Source organism: Meleagris gallopavo, chromosome 10 (assembly GCF_905368555.1).
Source record: "Meleagris gallopavo chromosome 10, MGAL_WU_HG_1.1, whole genome shotgun sequence".
Lineage (NCBI taxonomy): Eukaryota > Metazoa > Chordata > Aves > Galliformes > Phasianidae > Meleagris > Meleagris gallopavo.
This window is the reverse complement of record NC_139413.1, coordinates 5968583-5984729: the sequence shown is the minus strand read 5'-3', so window position 1 is coordinate 5984729 and position 16147 is coordinate 5968583. Positions and strand designations below refer to the sequence as shown.

The 16147-nt window shown below is 52.1% G+C and overlaps 2 protein-coding genes across 7 annotated transcripts in view; one reads left to right on the top strand and one right to left on the bottom strand.

The window, feature by feature from the left end:
- The first annotated feature begins 7714 nt into the window (after positions 1–7714).
- On the top strand, positions 7715–9140 carry PIGC (phosphatidylinositol glycan anchor biosynthesis class C). Of its 2 annotated transcripts, none has more exons than XM_085231504.1 (2): positions 7715–7867; positions 8073–9140. In XM_085231504.1, exon 2 carries the CDS (start codon positions 8151–8153, stop codon positions 9042–9044), a length of 894 nt encoding a protein of 297 aa, XP_085087630.1. In that variant the 5' UTR covers positions 7715–7867; positions 8073–8150; the 3' UTR covers positions 9045–9140. The 2 variants fall into 2 exon arrangements, with proteins under 2 accessions (XP_085087630.1, XP_085087629.1); XM_085231503.1 differs by having other exon boundaries at positions 7750–7897.
- A 1893-nt stretch (positions 9141–11033) lies between these two features.
- DNM3 (dynamin 3) overlaps positions 11034–16147 on the bottom strand; it is a 171464-nt gene continuing 166350 nt past the window's right edge. For 2 of the 5 annotated variants that reach the window (XR_014885174.1, XR_014885175.1), the window contains 2 exons: positions 13492–14136; positions 11034–13296 (listed from right to left, as the gene is read on the bottom strand). Coding sequence is in view for 3 of the 5 variants with exons in the window: in XM_085231476.1 (XP_085087602.1) it covers positions 15775–15899 (125 nt within the window). In the remaining 2 variants the exon portion in view is untranslated. Of the gene's footprint in view, positions 13297–13491; positions 15900–16147 lie in introns of those variants that run through there. The other 3 variants (XM_085231476.1, XM_085231478.1, XM_085231479.1) reach the window with 2 other exon arrangements.

The following is a 16147-nucleotide window of genomic DNA, read 5'->3' as shown; positions in this document are numbered from 1 at the left end:
CCCCGCCGCCACCAATCGCCGGCGCGCCTGGGGTAGGCCCCGCCCCCACGCTGTCCGTTGCTGGCGCAGATTGGTTCCTCCCTACCAGAGCGGCGGCGAATCAGAGAGCGGACCTCTCTTCCCCCGCCCCCTCAAGGACCTCTCCGAGGTGTCCGCGTAAGCCGGGCCGTTGTACAGTGAGACACCGCTGCGACAAGGGGCGGAGGGGGGCAAGTCAGCGAGGAGCGGAGGCACCGCTACCTTTGGAGCGAGGGACGCGTTAAGGTTCGGTGTTCTGCTCTGCCTCGGCCATTTCTTTTTTGTTTCTTTTATCAGGCATCCCCGCGAGCCGCCCGGCCGAGGCGAGCGCTGATTGGCGTTTACTGAGGCCCCCCGGCAGAAAAGCCGCCCGAAGGTGGGCGGTGGAAGAACTGCAATTCCCGGCAGGCCGCGCGGGGCGGGGCGCGGGGGCTGCTGGGAGCTGTAGTTCCGGGCGGGAGGCGCCTGCCCTGCGGTGGGCGCGTGGGGCCGGCGGCCATTTTGCTGCGGGCGCCAATGAGCCCGAGGGGGCTGCGGGGTCGGGGTTCGGCGCTGGCAGCTCGCGGGTGTGCGGGCACAGAGAGTGCCAGAGAAATGTGAAGAGTTTTTAAATGATTTATTCACTAAATAAAGAGTAAGGGCGGACCCACCGGTGTGATGGCGGCGGGTTTCCCCAGTATTGTCCTTTCTGAGGTGATATTCAGGGGGAAGAGCCCTGACGCACACAGGTGAATGAGTCACCAGCGCGGTGCTGGAAATGTACGTGTGTCAGTGCCCTGAGCACCAAGGGCTGCCCTGCCCTGCCCTGCCTCCAGGTAGCTGCTCCCTGGTGCAGGAGCACAGCTCACCTGGAGCTGGGTGCTGGCGAGGTGGAAAGCTCACAAGCATCGCCGTGTCTGCTCTTGGTGGTTTTTGCCCTGAAATTCTTGGGTTTTCACAAACATTTGGCATCCTCAGTGCTTCTGAGAGCTCTGTGTACCGACGACAGCAAACAGACTTCAGGGCCTGCCTGGAAACTTAGGGGAGAGGGGAGAGCAAAGGTCCAGCTTGCTAAGCCAGAGATTGCAGTGCTGTGCTTTCTGTGGTGAGGTTCCTATGCAGGCACAGAGGTATTTTCTTTAGAAAGAACACTTTCTCAGCCACTCTAGCCATAGCAGGAGGGCCACCCGCCTGCCACCCTCCCTCCCAGGGCCACCCTATGGAGCAGCTTCCCAGCCTCCCAAGTCCCATGCCACATTTCTGACCATGGTTTCACGCTGTCTGCCCTTCTGTACTGTCATACCTTCCTGCAGAGACAGGAGATAACACAGTGGATGACATCACTGGTGCTACTTGCAGCAAAACTACTCAGCCTCCTCCTGCAAAGGGCAAGATGGCAGGAGAGCAGCGCTCACCTTCAGGACATGCTGCCAGCTCAGACAATGGCATTTCTAGGATGAGGGCAGCCCTTTGTTATAATGCCCCCTCGGAAATGCGTATCAAGCTCCAAGTTCTTCCTTTGGGTAAAACCAATCTGCAGTCCTCCAACTGAGCCCTAGTGAGGTGCCTTGGCAGTGGGAATTTCCTCAAAACTTCAGTAATCACACACATTGTACCCACAGCTATTTTAACTGTGCCGTGAGTGCCCAAAACCATCCTGAAAGGGCTTTGGAGAGGTGGTGACATGTGAGCCTTGGCCACAGCTGCCTCCTTTAGGTCCCTCCATGGCAGGGACTTCTGAGCGCTGAGGGAAAAGCTTTGAAGCCACATTTGCTCAGCCCATGTAGCTGCTCTGGGCTGGCACAGCTCCCACATGCGTTACAGTCCACTTATCAGCAGGGGATTAATCACATGCAGCTTAAACCAAACACAGTTAAAGAGCAGTCAGGGAGGACAGATCATTTCAGGAAATCATGACAGTGAGTGAGCAGGATCCTGGAGAAAAGCTTTCTCGAGTCACTCCCCACGAGGTACAGTGTATGCCTGAAGACCTTTGGTGTCATCAGCCAGGCAGAAGCTGCAGGTCATCAGCCCTGACATACCAGCATGGCTCAGCACTCACTGAGCTTGCATCTCAAACAACGATAAGATGAGGAATGTAATGGTAAAAAAAACAGGTAGATTACCCAATCTCCCTACTGGAGCCTATAATTAACTCTGAGAACAATGTACATAGGTGATCTAGGAGCAAATATTTGCTTGGGAGTCTTAAAAAGTGCTGCAGAAGGTTGAGCAGTGCCCACAGCCACATTTTCCCTTGCCATCATCTCAGTTGCTTTTGCTGGAAGTGGGTGGCTGGAAGGATTGCTGCAGCTGCATCGTGCCCAGTTCTTGGTGGCTGTCCCTTCTCTCACACAGAGAAGACCATAAAGAGAGAGGGTAGTGAGGGTAGTGCCAAGAACCAGGCTGCCACGCTGAGATGAAGCTCTCAGCTGGGGCTATTGTGTTTCAGCAATTCCGAGTGTTTGTTTGCTGAAAATGCTAAGCCTGATCTCTGATTTAGCATAGAATCTCCACACCTTCTCTTCACAAAGGTATCTTTTTTCTCCCCAAGTGTTTTTCCTTTCTAACGTGTGATTTAATTTGCACAAGGCTCCTTCCTTTTCTGATTATTAATTTTGGCTCCTTACCGGTTAAAATAAAACAAATCTCTCCTAAGTCTGTTCTGACAACGCAACTTTTGTCTGAGTTTTCCTTCCAGATGCAATTTCCTGTTTAATTTCCTGACCGTTTCTTACTTAGTAAAGGAAGAGCTATAAATTTCAAGATTGCTTCAGATAACTTCCTCTAACTCCAGTGAACCGTTCCCCCTGTCAGGGGAGAATACAGCAAAACAGTATAAAACTTTTAAAAGCAATCCTGAAATATCTGGGAACCCAAAACCTTCCAGGGCTCACAATGAGGGGGAGTGAGAAGTGGGATTGGAATCTTTCCTTGTAGAGCTAAAGAGGAGAAACTCTGCCTCCAGCACAGCTGATAATTGCTGTTTCACCCTGAGATACAGGGATTTTGTTACGGAGATGTCACCATGGCAGGGCCCCGTAGGTATCAGTGGCACTGGTTCTGTGTTCTGATACGATCCCAAATGTGCATGCATGCTGATTTCCCACAGCCGTCCTCTGTGTTGCTTCAAGCTTGTAGAATGGCACACTGTGCTGCTGGGCTGCCAGACTCCTGGATGTGAGACAGCGGTCATGGTGACCCTGATTAAATGGCAGATACAGCAGGGTTGGGTCACTGAGAGGCACACTCTGTGCAGAGCCTCATTATGTTTGCTTAATGCAGGGCAGCAGTGAGCACTGCTGGACATCACTTGTTTCATCTCCTCGGCCCCTGCACCATCCACAGGGACCCTGCCTGACCACCATGACTTGGGACCAGTGGCTTCCTGGGGTGGTCCTATTCGATCCTAAAGGATGCTCACAGGTTGTTGCCCCGAGATGGGGCAGTGAGCCATTCTCTCACTCTGAACGCAAACCTGTCCCCACAGTTACATTTGCTCCCAAGCAGCCCCCCACATCTGCATGCTTTTGTACTGTTTCTGCTTTGCAGGAAAGAGATGACCCTCATCTGGGTGTGCGGCCACACTGAGGGTGGTGAGAAGCTCTCCCAGGCAGATGGGGAGGGGAACTGCAATCAGCGATGTTTGGCAGGGACTGCATGACCCTGGGAGAGTGGGAGAGTGACTGCTTTCATCTCTGGCCAACCAGCCCTGATCTAGAGCCTTGATGTCTGGCACAGGTAGACTGTGGCGGGGTCCTACAGCTCCTAAAGCCCCGATGCAGATGTGCTTGGGGCAGGTGAGGGGCAGAGGTAATGCCAGGGGGTCCAGAGAGTCCTCCACATGCTGCTGTATCCCAGCACGGTCAAAGCAGATGAGTGACCAGTGTGACACATCCTGAGCTCCTGCCACTGCCCTGGCAATCTCCTATTTGCAACCCAGCCAAGGGGACATCTCCAGATGGACACAGAGGGTGACTCCAGCAGCTGGATGGCAGAGCTGGCACACAGCAGTGGCCTCTGCACTGGAGTTACCCCCTGTGTCCATCTGGAGAAAGAGAAACCAAATCTCATCACAGAAACTAAAGTGTAGGCCATTTTTTGTCCCTATTTCTGGGAGAACAGCATGGCTGGAAGCTGCCGACAAGCTGAGGGGTCAGGGGAGCACCCAGCACCACAACATGGTGTTGGTTTCCCTTGCACGCTCTAATGCAAATCAAGGTCAAAGCAAAGAAAAGGTGCAGCGTGGCACATCTGTCACTTTTTCAAGGCAAAACCAAACCTGTGAGCAACCCAGGGCTGGGGCCATCCCCAACAGCTCCTTAGCAGTGGCACAAGGAACACATAAAATGTAAGCCAGACAGAAGCAAGGCTGTCAGAATGCACATTTTGTTGAGGATGGTGCCTGCATGGCCCATGGACTGGGCAGAGCCAGTGGCACCTTGCCTACAACTGCTTTCAGCTTGCATTTCTGAAACAGCCCCATCTGTGCTTCCTACAAAAGATGACTTGTTTGCATACTCACTCCATTTTGTCCAGTCTCCTCTGGTCTATTTCTGGCTTTCTTTGTACTTATGCAGCCAAAGAACAAAAACAACTCCTGTGCAGACAGTAAGAACCTTTTGGGGAGGCACCGTGTCCCTTCACACGGCTGTTGCTGTGTCTCAGAGCCATTGGGACGAACCAGCTGCTGGATGAGACTGCAGCCGGCAAGCACCCCCAAACGGTGTGTGTCTGCTTTCCTCCCCCCAGGGGGTGATTTTTGGTGAGTTCTACCGCTTATAGCTCACCATGTGTTGTCACCAAATCATGGCAGAGCTGGATCAGCACCTCAAATCCCATCCCCACGCTTCAACTTCAGGGCAAAACGAAGGGGAACACAGTCAGAAACAACCCCAAAAAGGCTTCACTGGGAGTCCTAGCCCTGCTCTGCCTGGGGTTGGGAACCTGAGCCCCCCTTGCTCCCACACCTCTGGCTTTTTTCACCCCCAACCTCAGTGATTACCCCCACACTGCTCCTGCAGACAGGTTTATCCTCACACCCTGAGGTCTGTTTTCCTCCCTGTGTGCTATGGATGTGCCACGTACAGTGTGGGTTGAGCTGAGGTTACCTGGGCAGCTGACACTTGGCCTCCTCCCACACGGCACTGCCCAACCTGCAGCTGGCAGGGCACATCCTTTACATCATTCTTGGAGGCAGTTTCCTAGGGACTTAAAAAGAAAAAAAAAAAAAATCATTTAAAAAAGCCAGTGAAAAAGCAAAAACTTTCCCACCACATTCACTGCATAGAGATCTCCTTCAGAACAGGAGCAAGTTGTCCCCTGCCCTCGAGCTGGCTGGGAATCCCAGCAGAACCACCTTGTTCTCCTCCCAGCGTGGGTGCTGGGGGAGTTCGGGCGCGGGGTTTCACAGCTATGTGCTGACCGCTGGGGAATGCCAGCCTCGGGGAGCTCAGTTTGCAGCCAGAGGTCACATCCCTGTGTGTGCGTCCCTCCAAACTGCACCCCTCCTGCCCTAGCTCCACAATGCCTTTTCCATCCTTCTAACCTGCCACTGGCTCAGCAAACCTCATGCTGCAGATCACAGTTCTCCAGACTTCCCAGGTGCTGGCAGATGCTCACAAGCCTCATGGGCAGCTCCAGGAGGGTCTGGTCAAGAAGACCACTTCTTGGCTAGCATAAGAGGGCATCTGTCCTTAGCACAGCCTGCCCATGGTGAGGGCATCTCTGTCACACAAGGCATGCTGGCATCTCCCTGGGACCAGGATGTGGCCCGGATCCAGGACCCCAGGCAACCAGCCATGTGAGCCCCAGCATCCCTCCCCGGCAGCTTTGCAGTTGTGGGTCTGCTCAGAGCTTAAGGGCTGGTGTCACAGAATCACTGAATGGCTTGGGTTGGAAGGGATCATCTTGCTCCAACCCCCCATCCCTATCCACGGGACTTAAATCCCTAAATAGGTGCTTGCAGGAGAGCAGCCACAGCAAGTGCTCTGGGGCCATGTAAGGCAGGAAATGGTCTCTGGTCATGGAAAAAATCAGCTGCTGGAGCCACGCCAACCTCCCTCCAAAAACATTCCTCCAAAGGGAGGTTTCGGCTCCAGGGTCAAAGGAAAAACTCAGGGATCGGTTGTCAGAGAGACAAAGCCTGGGTGCACATAGCTGTGCTCACAGGCAGATCTGCCAGTCCCGCAGCCCACACCTGGCAGACCCTGCCTGCAGCCAGACCTGCTGCACAGCACCAGCTCAGGTGGTGAGAAGGAATGAGCCTGTGCTGCAGGGACACCAGGGGACACAGAATGCACTTGGTGGCATGTTAGACTCAGCAGCTGTGGGATGATGAGGAAGAGCCTGAGCTGAGGGATGTGGGAACACGCAGGATCTGCCTGTCCCCACAGCCTATGGCATTCTTGTCCCCAAGCAAGGCACAGTTGTTTGGAGGAGCACCACAAATGCCAGCTCACACACACTCATCCCACTGTGGGAAGATGCAGACATGCTCTGAGACAACCCAGGAGCCCCATGCCCTGAATACTTTGATATTCAAATACCTTCAGGAGAGGCCTAGGTCAGTCACAGCTATTTAAATCCCAGCCTGTCACCTTTTCCAGCATGGCTTCCAAACAGCTTTAGCAGCATATTGCAGTGCAGGAGCCCTGCAGAAACTAAACATGCCTGCAGTGGGGTCAGTTGTGCAACACAGTGGCTAGCAGTGAGCTCCAAGTGGATCTGAAACACAGGTGGGGGCAGTGGGGAAGCATTTGTGTCACCCAGAGTTGCTGTTATGGCAACATAGCCACAAGTGCTCCTCAGAGCTAACTGTGTGGCAGGATGGGTAGCACCACCAAGTGTTTCGCTGTATGACAGAGGGCTGAGCCTGTTTGGGGTCCACAACCCCCCCTGCAGTTGGTGAGGGAGATCTTGTTGCATGGAATTAAGACACACACAAAGGGGTTCACATCCTTGACCTCAGGCACCACGCAGGGTGTGACAGGAACGTCCCTCTCCCAGCTGCTCTGCTATCCCTGCCAAGGCCACGTCGCCGTGGGAGGGCTGAGGGGTGACTCCGCAGCACGTGTTCCCTCCGACTGGCAGGGACAGCCGGTGACGTGGCTCGTCCCACAGTCATAGGTGCAGGACTGCTATGCAGGCAGGTGATAAATTCCCTGCAGACAGAGTCTGGGCCACCTGGAGGGCTGAGCTGCCCTTTAGACCGCGGGTGGAGAGTTTTCCAGAGGGATGTGAGTGCAGTGGCAGCAATAAGTGCCCCGTGTTCCCATTCCCGAGGCATTGCAGTCACTCACAGTCCCAGAAGAAGGCACCCAAGCCTGCTGTGACGGAGCTGCAGGCGGCAGTGGGTGGTGAGCCGAGAGCCTGGAACGTGAGCAGAAAGCAGCGTCAGTGCAGGATGGGCTGGCAGGGGTGTCCATCGCCCCCGGCCCACCGCGTCCACCCCCTGGCACAGCTTTCTTCTGCCACGTCGGAGCACAGCTTCTTTCAAACTCTCAAATCCCCGGGCCGTGGGATGACAGCACCTGGGGAAAGGCTCTGGCAATCAATCAATCAATCAATCAATCAATCCAAACGGCTAACTAAACTTGTAGGCGACTTCATTTATCCACAGTTACCAAATTGATTACGATCGCCTCCAACCAAGCAATGAGCACCCCCTGCACACCGCCCCTCCCTGCCCTTCTCCCTTCCGCCCCGGTTCCAGCGCCGCCCAGCTCCGGGGGCAGCGGACACCCGCGGGCGGCGCCGCGCTCGGCGGCCGGACTCTTCCGCCAGGGGGCGCCTCCGAGCGCCCCGGCATCCCTTGCGCCGCGCCTGGCCCGGCAGAGGCGGCGGCCGCCGGAGGGGGTCGCGGAGCGCGGTGCGGTGGGGCCTGGCGGGCCGAGAGGGGGTGAGGAGGGAGAGCCGGGGGAACGGATCGCTGGCTCGGAGGGAGGAGGGATGTGCAGCCGCTCTTGCTCGCTCGCTGCCTTTTGTCCCGGGCGGGCTGCCCGAGTCCCGTGGCTGTCCCGGAGCCCAAGGGGGGGCCTTACGTCACGGTTAACCCGCACCTTGCTCTTTCCCAGGTCCCCGAGAGCACCGTCAGGCTGTGAGCGGAGGAGCGGGGCCCCGTGCCGGCCTCCTCTGGGGCAGCCCGTGGGAGGATGGTCTGTGCACAGGTGGAGACGAGCCCGAGGCGGTGCTGGCAGAAGGTGCTGTACGAGCGGCAGCCCTTCCCCGATAACTACGTGGACCAGCGATTCCTGGAGGAGCTGCGGAAGAACATCCACGCCCGCCAGTACCAGTACTGGAATGTGGTCTTCGAGTCGGGGGTGGTGGTGCAGCAGCTGTGCAGCGTGTGCGTCTTTGTTGTAACCTGGTGGTACATGGACGCCGGGGTGCTGAGCCCGCAGGGGCTGTTTGGGGCAGCCCTGCTCACTTCTCTGCTTGGCTACGTCCTCTTTGATGCCGTTGATGCTGGGGTAGGGCGGCAGGAGAGCGGGCGGACGCGGTGGGCAGACCTGAAGAGCACGCTGGTGTTCACCGCCTTCACCTACGGCTTCTCACCGGTGCTGAAGACACTGACGGAGTCCATCAGCACGGACACTATCTATGCCATGTCGGCCTTCATGCTCCTCGGCCACCTCATCTTCTTCGACTACGGCGCCAACGCCGCCATCGTGTCCAGCACGCTGTCCCTCAACATGGCCATCTTCGCCTCGGTGTGCCTGGCCTCCCGCCTGCCTCGCTCCCTCCACGCCTTCGTCATGGTCACCTTCGCGATGCAGATCTTTGCCCTCTGGCCCATGCTGCAGAAGAAGCTGAAGGCCCGGACACCGTACTGCTATGTGGGGGTGACCGCGCTGTTCGCGCTGGTTGCCCTTGTGGGGCTGGCGAGCGTCTCCAGCGTGGGTGCTGTGCTCTTTGCCTCGCTGCTGCTCTCCATCTCCTGCCTCTGCCCTTACTGCCTCATCCGGCTTCAGCAGCTCAAGGACAACATCCACGGGCCGTGGGACGAGGCTGAAATCAAAGAGGACCTCTCCAGGTTCCTCATGTAGGCCTGGCCAGGAGGAAATGGTGCCCTCTGCTGTGAGGGGCCTTTTCGGGGCACAGCTCCAAGGGACACCCAACCCAATAAAGACTCTCGCACTACAGCAGGGACTGCATCTGTGTGTGCTGTGACTGCCCTGGGCTGTGGGTGAGTGGGGAGGTGCTGGCAGACCCATGGCAGTATTTTTGTCCAGCCTCCAAGCCAGAGGCATGGAGCAAGGTCTCTCTGCTTTCCTCTGGAGGGATGTAGTCCCAGTAGTGGGCACCCAATGGTCACCCAACCCAGCCCCAGGGTGCTGCAGCAGTGATGGGACCTCCGCTAGTCCTTTCTGGCACTTATATGTCTGGTGTCTGACTCCACACACCCCATAACAGAGGGTCCCCTAAGCAAAAAAGTAAAACTGGAGGGCATCTTTGGATGAGCCAGCCCTGTGTTGTTGTTTTCCAGAGGCAAGTGGTCCAGCAGAGCATGGACTTGGCCAAAGGAGTAGCACTCTAGGCTTCCTGTTACCAGAGCCTTCCTGGTGCTGGGCAGGAGGCTGAAAGCACAGGGGCACGCACAGACCTGAGTACACTCACACATCCTGCATGCACAGCCACACTGCCATGTCCATCAGCAAATACCAGCACCTCTGCAGACTGTGGGACCACAGCTGCTTGTTCCTGCAGTATTTATCCCTAGCATTAAGAGAAGAGGAAGCACTGCTGCTTTCAAAGTAAAAGACAGAGTCAGATCCTTCCTACTCTGGAGGCAGCACAGGGAGATGTTTAAAACACTCAATTTCTCCAGTAAGATGTGGCACTAGCTTTGCATGCACACTCGGTGGTGGAAGAGTACAGGGGCAAGGAGCCCTTCTGCTGCAGAAGTGCAGGTTTGAACCCATTGATTGAATCCATCGAGTGTGAAAGGGTTTTGCAGGCAAACAGCTCACACAGAGCACTGTTGTCTCATCCCAGCAAGCAGGCGCTGGCTCCATGAGCTTCTTAGGAAATGAGCAGCCCACTGCAGAGCCCCCAACACCTCCAGTGCTTTGTTATGACAACTTGCCAAGTTTTAAATGTTGCTGTTGTTGTCATGGAGATGACTACATCTCATTTTGTTTTTAATTAAAGAAAACCTGCAGAGGCTTAGAGTATGTGCTCCAGGCTCACAGGGAGTGCAGAGTAGCCAGATGCTCACAATCAAGATGACAGTTTTCAGTTCTTCTAAAAGAAGATTATTTCTTCATGAGAAGGTTTCCAAGAAAGTCAGTCAGTTGCTGGTGGCCAGGATGCCCAGTCTATCAGACTTATGTTACTGTAACACTGCCATCCACAGCAATTCACAGAATCCATCTCTGGACAAGGCTTTGGTACGCTTGGATCAAATTTAAGAAGACAAGTAACAGTTTGTCAAAGAAGCAAATGAAATGTAGCTTGCTTGGCTCCTGCAGTTAATGTCTCTCTTGGTAGGGGCCATGCTATCTGCAGTCAGGTTTACTTGAAATTGCTGCTGCACAGACACCTCTGTCCTCAAACTGTTGTTAACTGCCATCCTGAACCTTTGCAGTTATCAACTGCTGGTGCATCTCAGATGTAGCACAGCCCTGACTCCATTTTGAATATACAGTATCCAGGCTAACGGTAACAAAATGGAGTATAGCATATAGGAGTTGTTTCATCTCAGGCAAAGCACGTGAGGCTGAGGAGGCAGCTGTCCCTGTCAGTGGCCCAAGGAGGTTGCAGTGATCTGGTGGCTAATGCGACTGGGGCAAGGTAGCCTTGGAGTTTTTGTTTCGAGCCTGGATTTATGACTACAAGAAAGCATAGTTTCTGCTAGACACATTCACCCGAAGTGAAATGTTTTCTAAAAAAATACTCTTCTCAAATCCAGACTCTTAAAAAACAGCTCTGTGTTAGGAAAAGTGCAAACATCACTTATCCAGTTATGATTCCATGTGGCAATGGGCACTGACTAACATGGCTCTGGGCAATAAGGGAGCTAGAAACACATGGAGTAGCAGAGGAGCAGCGTCTCTTTATTGCTACCCCAACAAAGCTTCATCTCAGATCCTGAGAAGGACTCAGGGTGATCCAGAGGCTGTGCTCTTACCTTCACTGGAGCTGTCTGCTTGTCTGGAGCTGCTGTCCCAGTGCTGCTCGGTGCACAGCAATCCAGCACACACTGGGACATTCAGGTTCCCCTCTGTGATGTGGAATGGTCATGTCCAGGAGGAGGAGGAGGAGATACTGCCTCAAGCTGATGGAGATCTGTTGGGCAAGTGGAGGCCACCTGTGGCATGTGGTGTCTGTGCCATGGTCACCTCAACCACAGCTGAAACCCAATGGGCTTATCTCTGGTAGTTTAAGATGACTTGCATTTGGGGCAGATCCCTGGGCTTTGTTTGATCCAGCAAACCACATCTTCCTTGCTCCAGGCAGGATGCGGGATTTGTCTTGTACAGCTTGCTGCAAGCAGTTTTACCTCCTTAAGTTGCTGCAGGCCTCTCTGCTCTGCCCAGCTCCTTCAGCCCTGCACACTTTGCAACACTGCTGGAATAAATGGCTACAGTAAATATGTCCTTATGCCTGAGGTCAGAATATGCTGTACAGAACATAACGTTCTCAACGTACTGTTCAACTCATCAGTAAAATTGCATGCCCTTTTAGCACTTGCTACCTGAGTGTACAGCCCTCTGGTTTGGCCAAACAAAGAAATAGGTCCATTTTGGTTTGCGTGCGACTGGATCACCATCAAGCACCTCTAAAGAGTTAAACGTTATTTTGCATCGCAATAAAGTGCAGTTTCTTTATCTAAAGTTGCCATTCCCAGGTCCACTGAGATACAGTATCTCAGCGGGACATTTTCTTTTGATTTGAATCTGGCCCAAATGCAAGTAATTGTACACTGACCAGGGCTAAGCTGTGCTCCTGGGGGAGTCGCTGACACGTGCCGTCTGCAATCTCCATCTCCAGCATCTGCAGCAGGGAAAGGCAAGCATCAGCCACCCACAGCAGGAACAACGGGCTGTCAGGGGCCTCTGTCCCCCCTCCTCGTGGGAGCACAGCATCTGGGAAGCCTGGAAACAGTGAAGCTTTAGTCTTTGAAGGTAAGATCTTTTTATCTCTTCAGTTCCCACACTAATCATCAGGCTTTTCTCTGCACATCATATAGGTTCATGCTGTGAGGAGGCCACAGCAACAGAGTGAGCAGGAAACCAAAACTGGCTTTTGGTCTGAAATCATCCTTTGAGAAAACCTAGGATGCATAATGCCACCAGCTGGAGTACAGCACCCTCCACCTTCACCACGTACACTCAGAGCATATGCCAGTGCAGAATGGAAGCGGCACAGGGTTGAGCAGCTTCTTTAAAAAGTCACCCCGTGAGCTGATACCAAAGCATATGCCAAAGTTTTCCAGCACAAAAGCTCCTGCACTCATCACCAATGTCTTCTGCTACCCAGCAGACTTTAAGAAGAACTACCTGAAAACCATGAAGTTCAGAGTCCCACTTCCAACAATATTTTTAATAAATTCTTCTGAAGAATGTAATCATTTCTGTGAAAGATTTAACACTATAAAACACCCCTAAAAGAGAACTCTGTGCCTTACAGCACTGACGCCGGCTGGCAGACAGGAAAGCAGCAACACTTTCTGGGTTGCTGTAGATAGTAAGGCTCTAGAACTAAAATATCAGCCACTTTCTACCTGTTCCCCTCTCAGGGCCTTGCCATACTATAGAGGTAAAGCAGTGAGTGCTGCCCCCAGGGCAGAACAAATTCTTCAACAACCCAGAAAGAAAGAAAGAAAAAAAAAAAGTAGCTTGTGAAATTCAGTCTGGTCCCATTCCCTCTTACCTGGGAGGTGAAGCAAGGCCAGAACCTCTTGCCTCTTGAACAGCCTGCCAGGTACAAATGCCACTTTCTGTACTCCTGAACTCTGCTGAGGGCTTTTTAGCTACTATCTGATGACAGCAAGTTCCACTGATGAGAGATGCAACAAGGTAAATCAGCCCCAGCTAAGCAATGTCAGACCTGGCTTGAATCTGAGCACAGTCTGTGTGTTGTCAGGCTCCTTCTACACATGATACAAATCTCCTCTGCTCGTCTGCTCCCAGAGCAGCACTGTAGCAGCTTGCTCATACTGTAGCCTACCTACTCCAAAGAAATGTTTTGTTTGTACCTTTCAAAGAACAGGCTGGAATCCTGATGCTGCACTGTACCTCCAGTTCATGGCTGCGCAGTTCCCTCTGATTTATCGGTATGGTTTGTGAGATGTCCCTTCATTGTTTTCATGTGAGAAAAAGAAAAATCAATAAAATCATCAATTTAAAACTTTTTAAAGACTTATTCTTTATATACTTCTCCAGCACCCAAGATAAGCACATCTTCTGAATATTATATTAAATATCAGATTTTATCTTTCACTCAACACCACTGGGTAAACTTACTTGAAATCCGGAGGAAACTACTTACAGATACTTGAGCTCAGATGCTCTAGTGAGGTTAGCTTGCAGAGAATTCAGAGGTTCAGCTTGAAAAAAGTGATCAGAGCAGCTGCAATGTGTTTGCAATTGTGCAGATTCATCAGTGGAGAGACTGCTACAATCTTCTTAGGTTTTTCACTAAGCACAGAGCCAGGTGCTGCTGGTGCATTAGACATCTTACAGGAGCCTTTTGCAATCTCTGCTGTTCAAAAAGTTGGAAGTTCTTCCTGCTGATGCTAAGTCAAAGGCATTTACAAGAACAGTCATGGTGGCCAATGAATTCAGATACAGTGATGGAATGCCAGCAGCACATCCCTCCCTTCAACACCTCGGCTGTGGGGGGTCTCCCCAGAGCTGAGGCTTCATGGAGCATTAATGGCTCCTTTTGAGAAAGAGTAGATAGACCCTTCCATTGAAAACCAGCACACAAATTCATTTTGTAGCCAGAATTTTATTTTCTTTATATCCAAGCTTATCATTGACATCTGAAAATAAAATCTTTCATTTACAAACAGACTAGTGCAAATTAAAGATAAATTTGGACAAAAAGAAGACAGATTGAATGTAACAACAACAACAACAACAACAAAGTGTGTGTTAGGCTGATCTTCCTGGAACGGCTGGAGGAGGTCGCCTAGGAAAAAGACAAAAAATAACCCAAAATTCGTGGGGAGGGGGAGAAGAGATTTAAAACAAAAGGTCAAGATACAATAAAATGACTCATATACAAAATTATCTTAATAAAATGGGTTAAGAGGAAAAGGCACAGAACATGCACAGTGAGGAAAAGAGCAAGAACGAGATTAGGATCAGCTGGCTATCAGCACAGCCTAGCTTTCATCCTCACCGCTTCCCATCTGACGTCCTGGCGCCAGAGAGCTGGGGCAATCACATTGAACAATCACACTGGACAATCACATCGCAAGTGTGTTGCTGCTCAGAGGCTTTCTAACTTTCTTGGAGGAAATAATATCCTCCAAAAGATCCTTTCCCCAGCCAGCCTTAAAATTTGCAATGCTATATACTTCAAATGCTGTTCTCACTTCTACAAGTGAGATTCTGATGAAATCAGGAGTGGTAAAACAAGATGGATCTATGTGCTCGTGTATCTGGAGGGGGGGGATTGCTCAGGAAGTTAAAAGCTTGGGTGGTGGCACTGCTGAATCTGCTGCCAAAATAAGCAGGAGTGACCCTGGCAGCGGGTGACTCAGTGCCCTGGTTGGAGAAGAGTGGCTGCTCATCCCATTTCCAGCATACAGCAGTGGTGTGTTGCTGGCCAGCATGCCAGGAAGCAGCTCACACAGCAGTACATAACATACTGCAGAGACATACACCTGGCTGTTTACCAAAGGAGGCTGCACAGACTGCCTATGACAAAAAAAATGTTCCCAAATTTGCTGTGTGTACAATGGTGACATGAGTGCTTTGCTCATCCCACCTCTTGTTCCCTCTTTCTCAAAACTTGAGGAGCAGCACAGTGATGGTTGGTGGGGAAATGCCCCTGCTGTTGTGCTGTTATAACTGTGCCATGCAGATCATCTCTGAGCACCAGTTTCACTTACTTGGCTCACGCTAACCTGAAGGAGGAACTGAGTAACCAAGGCATTTTGAGGCAGCTGCATGTTCATATACAGCTGCTCTGGGGGGAAATCCTTTCCAGGCAGGACATGTCCACATGCACAGTTTTACTTCAACTCCTGAGAAGTCGCTCTGGCCCTGTGCTCAGCTTTCAATCTCCCCCCAGACACGCTTTTCCCAGCAATGAAACAAACAGCATGTACTGCCTGACAAACATTCATTAGCAAAATACCCCTGCAGCTCCGCAAGCCCCTAGCAGGGCAGCACGCTGAATGCTTCCCATGAGCTGCTTCTCTCCTGTCTGCCCTTTCCATGACATGTCTGTGATCTGAGCTGCAGCACACATCTCTCTGGTCAATCCTCACTGCAGTACCAACAGAGGCAGAGTGCAGAATGCCACACTGGAGATCGCTCATGCGCATCGGAAAGTAATAATAAAAGCCCATCAAGAGTTACAGTTTATTTCAGGTTCAGAAATGCAGCGTAACATGTTTACAGCAGGTGTATGCAATGCTCAGTAATGACCATGGTTTCGAGAACCGACTCACTGTGCTCAAAGATCAACACCAGATACCATTTACAGACTACGAAACCAAAGGCAGATGTTTTGGTTCATATGAAGTAGGGCATTAACATACAGAGCAAAATTCAGTAAGAAATTAAGCGTTTGCTTCTTACAAAAAGAAGTCACTGTTTACACCATCCTGGAAAAGTAAAGAGACAGGAAGTAAAGCAAACGGCCAGCAAGACGGGACAAATCATATATCAAGCAAGAGTGGAGGACTGTCTGGACGGGAGGAGCCATCGGTATCAGCTCGCCTGCAGACAAAGCAAGAGGAGAGACAGGCAGAGTAACATTCATTTACACAAGGGAGTTGTTCTGCAAGAGCCCAGGGGAGGAGGTTCAATGCCACCGCGGGAGGAGGTGTGCCATGAGCACACCAAGGAGTCGATGCCTCCCCGGTGCCACATGTGCAAAATTGGTCTGCTTTGAATTCAGGGGGTTTGGACTATTTTAAGACAGAAGGACAGAACTAGGCAGTAATCTTAATATGCTGTACACATTA

Bases quoted from the DNA above. Each gene is read 5' to 3' on its own strand.
- PIGC (XM_085231504.1), top strand. From the start codon at position 8,151: ATGGTCTGTGCACAGGTGGAGACGAGCCCGAGGCGGTGCTGGCAGAAG.